Source organism: Engystomops pustulosus, chromosome 3 (genome assembly GCF_040894005.1).
Source record: "Engystomops pustulosus chromosome 3, aEngPut4.maternal, whole genome shotgun sequence".
Classification (NCBI taxonomy): domain Eukaryota; kingdom Metazoa; phylum Chordata; class Amphibia; order Anura; family Leptodactylidae; genus Engystomops; species Engystomops pustulosus.
In genome coordinates, this window is record NC_092413.1 from 53525977 (window position 1) to 53540972 (window position 14996).

The window sequence follows — 14996 nt, forward strand, 5'->3', positions numbered from 1 at the left end:
CCCGATTCTACCTATAAAGGTAGATCGGGTGGTAGGTGGATGAATGGGACGTGAGGATAGCCCTTTTTTGGGCTAATCCTCACGTCCCGGCTATCTTTTAGAAAAGTTTAATACTGGCATATGTAAATTTTTTTTATGCGGCTACTGGGGCGTGGAGTAGCCGGACATGAGGCTACTAGTCGCGGCTACTCCACGCCCCAGTAGCCACGTTACTCCGCCTACCATTTAATTTTTGGCGCGCAGCTCCTCGTAGTTGCGCGCCCTCGTCCGAGACCCCCGACATCTGTGTCCTTCTGTGCATGCGCAGTAGCTCTGGCCCCGGAGCCGCGGCCGAAGATTAAATGGTAGTCGGAGTAACGTGGCTACTGGGGTGTGGAGTAGCCACGACGGTAGCCTCATGTCCGGCTACTCCACGCCCCAGTAGCTGCATAAAAAAATGTACGTATGCCAGCATTAAACTTTTCTAAAACATAGCCGGGATGTGAGGATTAGCCCAAAAAAGGGCTATCCTCAGGTCCCATTCATCCACCTACCACCCGATCTACCTTTATAGGTAGAATCGGGGTGGTAGGTGCCCTTTAAATGAGTGGGTGAAGCCAATATGTCCCAGGTAGCTCAGTCAGTAATTGTGCTGATAAGTATTGGGGAGAAGGGTTGTTGATACGGTGCATTCTTGGTGCTTTTTTAAAAAGCACAGAGAACGCATGTGTTTTTGAATGTTTACCATGCGTTTGGCTGGTTTGAATCCTGTATTAACATTTTCACAGCTGCTTCCTCAAATGAAGAAAAATGGATTCAAACTGGCCAAAGGAATGTACAAGTTTATAGGCATTCAATGAAAATACAACAATCAATTCCAAGCAGTAGAAATCAAACTAAAGATCCTTTAACTTCTGTAATATAGAAAGGTCTGTAAAGTAGTTGGAGAATACCGCATTATTTACCTTATACCACCACTTTATGAAACAACGAACGTATACTGTACAGTTTTTAAGATCTGAGAAATTACATTGAATAAAGAGAGTGGGTGAGACTTCCAAAACAGAAAAAACAGGTATAAGTTCTACCCCTCAAATACTAACTGTATCAAAATAACTTCCTCATCTGTTGGAGACTAATCAATACAGAACCGGAGAGGTCAAACTCTAGAGGCACTGTTTATCAAAAGCTTTCTCATACGTCAATCACTTTTTTATTCCATGTTCAGATTCATCAAAGGATTAGATGTTTGTTATCAATTTTTTAACATCAGACACACTTTATTAGCCAAAGGGGCTTCAATCACTCCCAACCTGGAACAGATCTTGATGATTGAAAAGTTAAAGGGAAAAAAGAGCAGTAAGCCTGAGACACACAAAAAAGGCTTTAACAAGAAACTCTTCTTAGAAATAAAGCAAGTATTATTAGTATTACTAAAATGTCAGGAGAAGATCAAAGAGGCCAAGAGGCTAGTATAACGAAGCCAGCATGACTCTCTACAATTACCTGGACATGATGGACAACACTGTCCTGGAAGAATGGTGGGGTTGGTACAGCCAGGGACCGGACAAGTTATCAGCGCACACATTTCCCGCCCATTATGACAATAGCATTCACGGCAGCCATCATGCCAGCTCTCTTCATTCTCATGACGTCTTCCATCCATTGATAGACAAGTGCCAGATAAAACTGGTGGCCCAACCGATGAAGCTGCTTCTGTAACAGAAGGGCAATGTGATATCATATACATACAAAGCTAAAAAATTGTGCATTAGATACACCATAAAATGAACCCTGAATTGAAATCCAAATGATTTTATCTCTATGTATAGTTTTCTTTCATCATTATGAACCTAACATGTAACTTGTGATAAAGAGATGGTCAACTTTTTGTAGTATCATAATTTAGAAGTTACTATACAAAAAAACAAGAAGATAAAAACTCAGAACAAATGTTCATATCTACTCTGTATATGAAAACTTTACTCCATCATTTGTATCAATACATCTATCACATGTGTTGTCAGCTCATTGACGACCAAGTGTCACTAAGGCTCAGTTCACACCTGGGTTGGAGGTTTCCATTACACTCTCTATTTTAGGATACAAATTACAGAAGTTGATTGGAAAGTCTTCTATTCACCTTCCTTTCCCAATTACGTTAATGTAAAAAAAATAATAATAATTACTTCTGTTAATAGCTGGAGAAAAACACTGCCTGTTGTGTTATTTTTTCCAATATTTGGTAACAGAAGGATATAAGGAACCAGCTGAATGCAGGTGTGAACTGAGACTAAAATGGTCAGGTGCACATCTGTAGGGAACCAACTACTATCCAATTACATTAGGTGGTACTATGGCATGGAAATATCTTTTGGAGCAGGCTATAGTTATCTCTATATTATAGCTGCAGTACTGCATTAGGCACGGTAACAGGAGAATGGCACTGCTGGGGCACCAGAATGAGAAGTTTAGTAAGACTGCAATACTGTATAACTTTAGAACTCCACTCTTCAAATGGTTGATAAGCCCTGACCTAGCAAGAACCATTAAGACCTCTTACTTCACTGTAATTCACTGGGAAGAAAAAAAAAAAAAAATGTCAGCCTAGAACATGATCATAGCTTCTTTCTGATTTAAGTACTAGCAGATGGGTATTTCGATTTGTCTGTATGTGCTCTATGAATGATCTCCGGAGGCTGACTCAGCAGTTTAAATTTAGAATTCTTATCGATGCCCAAATCATCTTCCATCTAGCTGCCAACCTGGCAGCATTAAAGTAGCTCACAGCCACCTGCAATATCGGGCTGTCGAAATGATACCATCTGCAGTGAGAGGGTTTAAAGCATGACCAGGGGATGCCAGATGTAAATCCCATAATGAAGTTGCGCATATGGTTTTTACTTATGTACGCTACCCAAACTGCAAGATAAACATTCACCGCAGACTCATTCTGCTTTGCAAAATATGATCACCATGTGTAGTATGTTAAACCTGACCTTTCCATCTTCTACAGCCACCGGTATAATCATGAGCGCTGCTTATTGTGAGGGCCCTGTGGGCTTTGTACTATACCAGACAGTTGCTAATTGCATTTTAACATCATGAAACACTAACTTATTGTTTCCAAAATAGATTGTTCTAGCTTTAGACCAGAAGGAGGAAATTATGGTTAACACTAACCATTTCCTAACACATTAGGAAAACATGGTGTGAAAAAAGTGGATATGGTGATTACCAACCTGAAAAAATATTATAGAATACATTATGAAGTACAGTTAAGTCAACAGTAAAATATTAGTAAATTCACATGTATTAATAATCGGATTTACAAGTAAAATTTAAAGCAGGTTTCATTCTTTGGAACAGAATAGCTAAATTGTGCTGCAAGAAAGAAATTAAACGGATAAAGGAGTATATAGTGGATGGCAAATGGGTTCTCCATAGGATTCCATTCTATGGATGGGTGGGTCTGATTTGGTTAGTATCAGTTAGGTCTCCTGCTAGCTGTTTTATTTGAATGTGTTGTAGCTGTGGTTTGCATATTTTGCACATGTCCCCATCTATGGGCTCACACACATGACCATTAATTCAATAGCACTGTGTGTGAGCAGATTATCGGAGCTGCAAAACTCATAGGTTTTATTCATACCCAAGTTAGCAAATTGGTTAGACTTTTCTACTATCATCATTATGTTAGCCAACCTCACACATCAATGGCACTAGTCCATTCTTTGCAGCCCATGAAAGTGCTGGTTCACTATGGACTAGTGTTCTGATATCCTATCCATAACAGTGAGCAATTTATATGGCAATTATAAATTATTATCTAGTATTTGCAGCATATACAGTGTTAAAGATATGAATTCTGTCTCTTCATAGATAGAACTGTTTTCGTGTAAATGACCAAGGGAGTCGTGGAGGACTGAAGTAGTAAATGGAGAGTCCTCCCAGGCTTTGAATTCAGAATATATTAATTACTTTATTCTTCTAGACTAAAGTCATCTGATGTTTTTCTTTTTATTTATTCCCTTCCAGCACAATCCTTTTATTTCTTGACCTCTTGCTGTTTTAACTGTTGGATTAAAATTGTTTAATTGCTGCAGTAAGCAATCTTTCCTCCAAGCTTCTGCTGTCATTTCTGTTAATAAGAATGATCTTCTAACCATCAAGATAATTCATTCCACCAGAAATCAATAACCAACTAATTCCTTGTAATGGACGATCGCACACAGTAATGAATTGATCCCCTATTGTATATAAAATTCTTATCATCCATTGTATAAAGCCCGTTCATTAATAAACCATGTGCCATTGATTTAAATATAGTCTGAAAACTGAGCGGCGTCTGTGAAACCAGACAGATACTGAAGTAATTGTCACCGAGAACAATCAAACGGGAATTAGACTCTCTTCTGGTTTCATTTACTGTGCACACTCTTTATTTTACCTCTTCTGCTTTTTCCAGCATTTGTACCATTTTGTTGGCTTTTCAGTTGAATTAACTTCTTAAAAGGCTTATTAAAGATTTCCCCATAGGCTCTAGTACAGTTGAGGCTCACAAGGCATTTTCTTGCCTTCCTGAATGTGCCACTGTTACATAGTTCACACATATAATCCAAAATCTTTATATTTTTAAATCTTACTGGGGAGAAGCTTCTATCATGACCAAATCAATCATACAAATAAACAACAGGTCTTGACTTCTAAGCGCTTTGTAAGAAATAGGGGAGGTCAATGGTCACCCCCATGATCATACAGAAGGAAGACTGCAGCCTATGTGAACTGGTGCAAAATGTGTAATAAATGTTAGGCACATACAGTTGGTAGATACAGGGAACATCTTAAAATACAATGGGAACTCATGCAGTCTTCTGAATATAGTGGCCATTGGGGTAAGGGAAAGTTTGGATGGTTGCTAGTATTCTAGAGAGTGACACTTTAATCAGCTGCATGAGGTCCATCTATACACTGCTGTTCACGGGCAAGATTAGGGTAAGTGGGAGTCACACATTACTAGTGTTGTTGTAGTTGCTGGCCTTGATGGTGGGAGACGCCTAATAAGTTAAGTGGTGGAGGCCCTAGGGCATATGTTTCAGGAGCCCAGGCTACTCATAGTAAATAAAGCCTCAACAACATGCTTTGTGAATTTACCAATTTGATGGTCTGAGTTTTTTTGAAAGTCTATATATGTTCCCCATAAGAAAAAATCCAATTATATTAAAATATGAAGCTGAGTGAACACAAATCTGGTCTCCGGTTTAGATTAGAGAGAACTAGTGCATGTCCCCCAAGCTATACAACTCATATAATAATGTATCGTAGGGTATAGAAGCCAGCGGGCGTTCTTACCACCCCTGCTGTTCACTAGATTATCTCCGTCACAGCAGGTGAAGAAACACTCATCATAAAATATATCAAAATGATCTTAATTTTATAAATGTTTTGTTATAAGTGTGATGCAAAGAACCTGTTATTGTTTATTAACTGTATGTGTTATAAAGCCACAGAAAGGAATATGAAGAGTTACCCGATAGTCACCAACCTGTGTATGCTTTGTGCGTGATTCAGTGTCATACAATAGCAACACATAGCAAGTGCTCTATAAGTAGTTTGTGGCAATGACAGCGTGAACCAATAAAAGGTCATGGAAAACCCATGGTCCTGAAGAGCTTTTTCAGATAAACATTAGAGCACAAAGCTTAGGATATTTTTTCAAAAGGACTGTCACCAGATTTTACTCCATTAACCTGTTAACATCTTGAGCCTTTTTTGTTTTAGCAGTTTCATCTTTCAATCTCCACCTTCAAAAATCCATAACTTTTTTGCTGTGTACAGAGCTGTGTGAGGGCTTGTTTTCTGTGTACTTCATTATGAAAGTATTATTCCATGCTGTGTACTTGTCTTTGGGTCAGTATGATCACATGGATACCAACTTTATACAGTTTTTATGGTGTTTTAATACCTTCTAAAATAATGAAAACATACTGTACCAAAATTTTTTTCTTAATTTCATCCTCTTCTGGCGGCAATAACTTGTTCATACTTTAGTGTACGAAACAACGTAATTTTTTTCCAAGATGAGCTAACCTTCTCATTCCTACCATTTTGAGAACTTTATGACCTTTTGATGTTTTTTTAATTCAATTATTTTTGTGTTACAAAATGGTGAAAAATTGGCATTTGGGACACGACAATCCTGAACAGGTTTCTGATTTTATTTTCATATCAGTTCTAGGAAAAGGGCGGCTATTTGAACTACAAAGGTTTTTTTCATTTTTTTTAATTCATTTTTTCTGTTTACAATTTTTTAGACCCTCAGCATACTTTAACTCTAGGGAGTTCTATGTAGTGTAATACTATTGTATTGCAGTATATCAAGAATTTGCTATAGACCTGCAAAAGTGTGCCACTGGCACACTGTTAAAGATCGTTATAAAGACTCCAGGCTGTCATAGCATCGTTTGTCGCTCCCAAATGATGTCACTGGGAGCATCAATTAAAACCAACAACAGTGCGTGCGCCCTTACCGTATTCCCTGAACAGACATATGTTGTACTAATAGGGTTAAACTAGTAGTCTCCTCAGGTAGGGTATGAAAAGTGCTTTCTAGAATGCCCTCTTTTATGTGAAATCTCACTCATTTACTTAAAAAGAAGTTATGAAAAAGTCATGTGAAAATGAGCCAGAGTAATAATTTGACTTAAATGAGTCACTTTTAATCACTGCAGGAGGGTTTTATTCCTTCAGCTTTCTACTACCTAGAGATAAGCTTTTGGTGTACTATTAAACATAAGAATCTCATCTTTCATATTACATATGTGGTTCTGTGAGCTACAGAACCAGAAATACACGTCACATTTGCAAATTGTCTTTGTTAATTATTGTGTGACACAATTTGTATGTTTGCTCAACGTACATATTAATTGCAATGTGGCATTGCACAGACATAACGTAACACCCTCTAAACAATTTCTGGCAGAGGGAATCTCAGCAACACATACCGACAATTTGTTGAACTTTGTTGGTGGCTGGGCCAAACATGAGCCTTTTGTTGAAGGCATCTCTAATGGGTTAAATGGTTCAAGCCATGAGAGAGATTGTGCACATGAAAGAAAGTTGTAGGGCATCCTTACTTCTACATATGAAGCAGAAGTACTAAGAAGTCAACGATGTATAGTATATTATAGAGTCATTCTTTTCGTTTTAGGGAAGAATAGCACAATGGTACATTGTTTGATTAAGGTAACATACATTTGCCCCCTCAAAAATCTATAATAATTGGCTATTATAAGAAGATTTTCTATTTCACCCAAATAAGATCAAGAAAAAATTGTGAACAGAGGCGAATTGTGTGAATGGCACTTAACCCAAGATGTAACCTGTCTACCTTGCCTTATGTTTGTTTAGTACACTACATTCAATCTAAACAAGAAGTGGCTCGTGCATTCTACTATGGTAGGTACTGAATAAATAAAGATTTTGGACTTTACTTATAATTAAGAATAATGTGAAATGAAAAGGCAGAGAAACAATCAGTCCATTTGGCTTCTGTACGTGCTCATTAAAAAGTCATTGTCGACTCCATGATGGGTTACTTCATTAGACTGCAGTAATTAAAAATGAAATTGCTACAAGCGGGAAACAAAGCTCTAATAAATAGGGTAACGCTGTCAGAAAATGACATTTAGTAGTGCTGGAGGAGCCGTAAAGCTGTCTCTCAGAATGTAAGTTTTGTACATATTATCACTATCTGGTGGGGGCTTGACGGCTAAGGCAGGACACAGTAAATAAGGTGGTGAAGGACTCTTACCTCTGCACTTGCAGACTGGGCAACCGTGGCGGTCTTGCTCAAAGCCCATTGGACAAATCTTGCCACATGGGATATCCGGACACTTCTTGCAGCGGCAGATTTCACAGCCATGTTTGTTTTTCCTAAACAACAAAATATAAAAATTGGGTCCCATAAGAAAAAGACTGGTGCTATAAGCCTCGTAATATTATTTCTGTAATACGAAACCTGCTTTTCCGATGCAATTAACCAAAGCACTGATTACAAGAATCTGAGTAACGACGTAACTCAATTAATCATAGCGTTAATTCTGAGGCTCCAATCAGAAACAGTTAAGTATTTATGTCTGATTGAACCATAAAACGACTCAAATTAAGCACCATTTTGGTCGAGATAATTGTACATTGCCTGAGAATAAAAGCCATCTTCTGCTTGTCTCTAGTTTAATTGCAGTAACTTCGAGAACAAGTATTCCATGTATGTAATAATGTAAATCATTTTGTTGGTCAATAGTTAAATCTGTTAAACATTACAGAATGTAATAAGTAAAGCCTAACCAAATATGTTTTATTAGGCTTTTACAGTTTTTGGTAGTCCAAGAACCATGAAAAAATGGTCTGTAGGGTGGGCGATTTGGTCTGCAAAAAAACTGACAAGACGAGGGCTGATTCTAATTCATGCAAACGGAACATTAACACGTTCAGCCCGTCTAAACTGCCTTGTTTGCGGATCCGATCCCAAGTACACAACACATTGCACAGGATGGGAGTCCTTACATCATAAAGAATTATGATGCAAGGACTCTCTGCCTACCGGCTGAACTACAGTACTGGCACTGTATAACTTTTACAGGCAGAAGGGGTCCATTTCCATGGACTGAACACACGTTTGCGTTTCGTGTTGCAGTGCATTGTGAAGAAAGAAACTAGATATCTGTTGTTAAATTCAGATATCCCAAAAAAATGCAATGAGGCAGCACTCCGGTAAGTATAAAGGTGATCTTTATTCACCCATGGCAAAATAAGGTGCAACGTTTCAGCTCATCCATAGAGCCATTATCAAGCTTGCACCTTATTTTGCCATGGGTGAATAAAGATCACCTTTATACTTACCGGAGTGCTGCCTCATTGCATTTTTTTTGGTTATCTGACCTTACAAACCGGTGGATCGGGTTTGTTGGAGGTGTGCACCCACCACTGGAGTTGATCCATTACACTCGCTGTGCTGCTCCACAATCGAACTGTTTGTTGGTAAATTCAGTCATTTCTCTCATTAATTCATGACGCAATACAGAATAGGTTAGATCTCGTCAAGCAGATACCCAACTTCGCATTTGTAGTAGAACTACAGATAAACTACTATATAGTATTGGTACCTAATATCAGTCCTGTACATATCTACAGAACTGTACAACAAAAGAATCTGCCCATTGAAACCAATGTACATTATGTTTAAAATACATAATGTATTTTCCCACGTATTACGAACACGTAAACCCCCGCCCAATGTCAGATTTCAGGAAAAGAAAGAGTATTAAATGTTAATCCAGTTTTCCTCTAGGAGGAAGTCAATCAATGTATGCATTGTGTTCCGCCTTGTATTGATGGCAACGCTTCTGTCTATTGTTTAATTCTTCTTTCCTGTGTCAATGATTTTTACTATTGCTACATAAACATCCTTTTCTAATTGTCTGCATCACCCCGAAACAAAGTGATAAATGTTTGGAAGCGGGCAGTGCAGCTGCTGAGAAGGCTGTATTAATAGAGCGAGTGATTCATGTTTGGTTTTCTTTATTCTGTAGGGAAATACTCCGGGTGTTAAATCTGGGGTGGATGAAGAATATAACATTATGATTCTCTGCTCTTCTGGGAACTCCTGAAAAGGACACAAGGTTTCTCTGAGATTAAACTTTTGGACTAAACAAACTTTTGTATAGAACATGGTCCCATGAAATAACATCTCACGGCCTAACAAGAGCGTCTTTGTAAATCTCTGAGCACCAATTATGTTATGATATTTCAAGGGCATGGATTTAGTGGAGCTGTATTGCTCAACTACACATCGATTGCCGCCGTGCTGTATAATAGGGAAATTATGCTGCAATTCTCATTTCCTCTTTGAACATTAGGAGTATAGAAGAAAGCTCAGAGAAGTAGAAAAATGGTGGAAACCTAATAGGACTTTATAAGTAAAATTTGCACTATTATACAGTGCCGGAGTATCTCTGAGTTCTCATTCACTGTATATAGAACAGAAAAACACTTTTTTTAGTTGTTTACCATGCAAGATGCTACTGGACTTGCGCATCTGAAGCTCATAAGAGTAATGATATACTGCAGGATATCTTCATCTAAGCACCACCAAGCTAAAAAACACTAACATCAAATGTTTTCGCCCATTGTATAACTTGGATGTTGGCTCAATATCCTGGCACTACTGAATGATCAGTTGACCGTTCAATGCAAATCACCTTGATATATCTGAAACCATCAGGATAGAGGAGGTAGGGCACGATATACACTCACCGGCCACTTTATTAGGTACACCATGCTAGTAACGGGTTGGACCCCCTTTTGCCTTCAGAACTGCCTCAATTCTTCGTGGCATAGATTCAACAAGGTGCTGGAAGCATTCCTCAGAGATTTTGGTCCATATTGACATGATGGCATCACACAGTTGCCGCAGATTTGTCGGCTGCACATCCATGATGCGAATCTCCCGTTCCACCACATCCCAAAGATGCTCTATTGGATTGAGATCTGGTGACTGTGGAGGCCATTTGAGTACAGTGAACTCATTGTCATGTTCAAGAAACCAGTCTGAGATGATTCCAGCTTTATGACATGGCGCATTATCCTGCTGAAAGTAGCCATCAGATGTTGGGCACATTGTGGTCATAAAGGGATGGACATGGTCAGCAACAATACTCAGGTAGGCTGTGGCGTTGCAACGATGCTCAATTGGTACCAAGGGGCCCAAAGAGTGCCAAGAAAATATTCCCCACACCATGACACCACCACCACCAGCCTGAACCGTTGATACAAGGCAGGATGGATCCATGCTTTCATGTTGAAGACGCCAAATTCTGACCCTACCATCCGAATGTCGCAGCAGAAATCGAGACTCATCAGTCCAGGCAACATTTTTCCAATATTCTACTGTCCAATTTTGATGAGCTTGTGCAAATTGTAGCCTCAGTTTCCTGTTCTTAGCTGAAAGGAGTGGCACCCGGTGTGGTCTTCTGCTGCTGAAGCCCATCTGCCTCAAAGTTCGACGTACTGTGCGTTCAGAGATGCTCTTCTGCCTACCTTGGTTGTAACGGGTGGCGATTTGAGTCACTGTTGCCTTTCTATCAGCTCGAACCAGTCTGCCCATTCTCCTCTGACCTCTGGCATCAACAAGGCATTTCCGCCTACAGAACTGCCGCTCACTGGATGTTTTTTCTTTTTCGGAACATTCTGTGTAAACCCTAGAGATGGTTGTGCGTGAAAATCCCAGTAGATCAGCAGTTTCTGAAATACTCAGACCAGCCCTTCTGGCACCAACAACCATGCCACGTTCAAAGGCACTCAAATCACCTTTCTTCCCCATACTGATGCTCGGTTTGAACTGCAGGAGATTGTCTTGACCATGTCTACATGCCTAAATGCACTGAGTTGCCGCCATGTGATTGGCTGTTTAGAAATTAAGTGTTAACGAGCAGTTGGACAGGTGTACCTAATAAAGTGGCCGGTGAGTGTACGTCCCACATGCATGTGTGTGAATGTAGCCTAAGGCAGCAAATTAATCTGAAATACATTACAGATAAAATTAGAAACCAATTAACCCACCACAAAACTTTCCTGAGATTGGAATGGCATTTCTTTGAAGTAGTAACGTTTTTCAGAGGCCCCCCCGGAAGCAATAATGTTGGGAATCGCTATAGTATGCCATAAGGGGAAGTGTCAATAGAAGATACTACAGGGCAAAGAGTTACATCTTATTGAAAGCATCAGTTATGACATACCGCTGCTGCTATGTTATATTTCCCATGTGAGGTGTCAGAAGCTGTAAATACACTATTATACACAGATAGGAACAGTATGGCTCTTTTAAAGGAGGAGCTGTTTACATACCCATAGGATGGGAAAATTTGAGTCACAATTAGAAGACCAAAACATTGCTATCAGTTGTTCAGGAATTCCCCAGTAATTCAGCCCCATAGTTGGATACTTGCTTGGAATGTCAAACAAGTATAAAAGAATTCAGAAAGTTTCATTGCCAAAAACACTACTAGAAAAGGGCAACGGTAGTACTGCACTGCAGACACGTATAATAGAGAAACCAAAGACACTTCTCAAAGCTCAAAACAGAAGTATTGTACAGTGGCTTGTGCTTATGCGCCCGATACAAAATATGATCTCTACGGTAACATCATTGGTGTGATAAAGCGCAGTCGCTAGGTAATTTATCAGTTTCTGACTTTGGTGATATACAATGGGTACGGAGAGTATTCAGACCCCTTAACATTTTTCTAACTTTGTTTCATTACAGCAAGATCAAAAATTTGCGGATCTTCTGCCATTCTTCCTTGCAGATCCTCTTCAGTTCTCTCAGGTTGGATGATGAACACTGGTGATGGCAATTTTCAAGTGTCTCCATAAATGCACAATTGGGTTTAGGTCAGGGCTCTGGCTGGAACAGTCAGGAATGGTCACAGTTGCTCTGAAGCCACTGCTTTGTTATTTTAGCTGAGTGCTTAGGAAACCTTTGGCCCAGAGCTCTCTGGAAGAGGTTTTCATCCAGGGTATCTCTGTACTTGGATGCCTTCATCTTTCCTTCAACTAGAAACCAGTCGCCCTGTCCCTGCAGCTGAAAAACATTCCATAGCACGATGCTGCCATCGCCATGTTAAACTGTTGGGATTGCAATCGGCAGGTGATGAGCAGTGCCTTCTTTTCTTCACACATACCACTTTGAATTAACACCAAAAAGGCTCTTCTACCACTCCTAATTGCTTAGTTTGGCTGTATGGCCAGATTCAGGAAGTGTTGTGGTCATCCCAAATTTATTCCATTTCAGTATTATGGAGGCCACTGTGCTCCTAGGAACATTGAGTTCTGCAGAAATTCTTTTGTAACATTGGTCAGGTCTTAAAGGGATCTGGATACTTTCCATACCCACTAAGTACATTAGGTGTTTTCTTTACCCATGAGTTGGTAACTAATGCCTAAAAGCTTCTGCTTTTAGAAAACTGTGTTACACTCTGCTATTGTGAGGGTATTACAACAAGGAACACCACAGATGCCTATTTTGGAGTGTGACAATTCTATATGTATTGTTTTTATTTGTTTGTGTGTGGGAAGGGGGGCATAATATTTTTTTGATAAAAAGTTAGGTGTTTATGAGCTGAACCCCAAAATTTAGACAGGATTGGCAACCATCTAATGTGCATGGGGTTCTCCCCAGTCTTCCATAATGATAGATAAGGGGATTTAAGGATCTTATAGAATTGCTTAGTCCTTTTTTTAATGTGTAGTCATCAGCTATCCAAAGTGTACAGATATCTGTAATAAGAAACTTCCCCTGGTATATGAAAGCTATTTTTCTGTCTGGACTACAACCATGATTAAGTCCCTGGGTTACTTACATGATGTAGGGATAATAAAAGGAGCTGTATATGTCTGTAGTTGAATACTAGCAGATGTTCCCTATACACTAGTTAAATACCAGCAACATGGGGGCAGCAGTGAGACCTGTCAATCAGGAACAGGGAAGTGCAGGGAACAATGAATATGGAGGATTCACAAACTTTGACATAAGGGCAATTATAGTTTTTAACAAAATATTTATTTTGGCTGGGTAATTTTGAATGGCAGGTTCTGTAAAATCCAATGATAATAACTGGCAATGGCCTCTCAATTCCATTGTGACGTTATTTACCATGATACATTATATACAGTACTTTTGGCTAAACTCACAAATGCTACTTATTCCTAGCAATGATAAACTGAAATACAAGCTAAGTAGGAAATGATCATTAAAACAATATTCTGTGAAATCCATCAAAATTTGAGAGCATGAAAGATCAGAATCAATCAAGAAAAAGGCCACGGTTCAGACAAACTTATCATAATTCTCAGCTCCAGGCCATTGAGGCCCTTAATTCAGTGCTGCCCTTAAGATAAAAATCTGCATTTCTTGGGTTAATACTTTGTAACACTAAACCATCAGAAAAGCACTGCAGACCTATCCTGGAAAAGACACTTCCATAAAACTACTGGTATGTGACAGCTAGAGAAGTGATAAAGAACTTTACACTGCATTGAGCTGACAATATAACTCGATCATCCGTGCCAGCGCTAGTGCTGAAATATAGTACACACTGCATTTGATTCATATAAATACTCATATTCCCAAGGAACACTCAATAAAAGACATCTAGCAGACATCAAAGTATCATATCTTCCTTACACATCTCACTTTCTTCAAAATGATAGCTGCTATCAGTACAAGCAAACATGCGGCAGAAAAATCACCGCTGCCCCACACCTCAAGGGCACGAGTCTTGCTTGTACAGTTATTTTTACTTTGGGAGTGGTGAATGTCATCTTTCTAGTCTTAAGAAACATGACGGAAATGATGGAGAAAAACAAATGAACCAAGTTATATAGTAGAAAGGGCGTAAATAGTTCCAGTTATGCTTTGCGTTCCGTTTTCATTTTTTTTTTAGGGGTGGGGGGTTGGGTGTTTGAATCAGTTTTGGACACATTTATTATACACTGGAAGCAGAAATATAGATCTTTTGAAATAATTTTTGGCAAACATGTAGACGCGTTTTAAAAACATCCCTTGGTTTTAAGAATAACAAAGAAATAAAGTTTATTGTGTAAGAAACAGTAATAGGTCATGTGAGAACATTACACCAGTTTCACATTTTTTATTTTTTTTTTATTGACTGGGGGCCCCCATGCCCATTTATTACCACACTAAATTCTTGAGTAGATTTAGCGTAAAGACACTATTTTGTATAAGCCAGTGAAGCTCAAGGGCTAAATTCTGGGACTCCCTAGTGTACCCCGTGACTACACTCGAGAGTGGGGGTTCATCACAGGTCATACTTCCCAACTATTTCAAAGAGCAGTTGAAATGACCTGGTACAAGGATGAATTCTGCTACTGATCTGGACAGGCGGCTGTGAGGCAAGGGATCTAAAGCCAAGGTTGGTACCAAACCTACAGCTGAT

General features: G+C 39.2%; 1 protein-coding gene across 2 annotated transcripts in view; it reads right to left on the reverse strand.

Moving 5' to 3' along the window:
- The window catches only part of CRIM1 (cysteine rich transmembrane BMP regulator 1), a 474029-nt gene that overhangs the window by 57159 nt on the left and 401874 nt on the right, over positions 1-14996 (reverse strand). For both annotated transcript variants that reach the window (XM_072140823.1, XM_072140822.1), the window contains 2 exons: positions 7793-7914; positions 1486-1695 (listed from right to left, as the gene is read on the reverse strand). In XM_072140823.1, coding sequence (XP_071996924.1) covers positions 1486-1695; positions 7793-7914 — 332 coding nt within the window. The remainder of the gene's footprint in view (positions 1-1485; positions 1696-7792; positions 7915-14996) is intronic.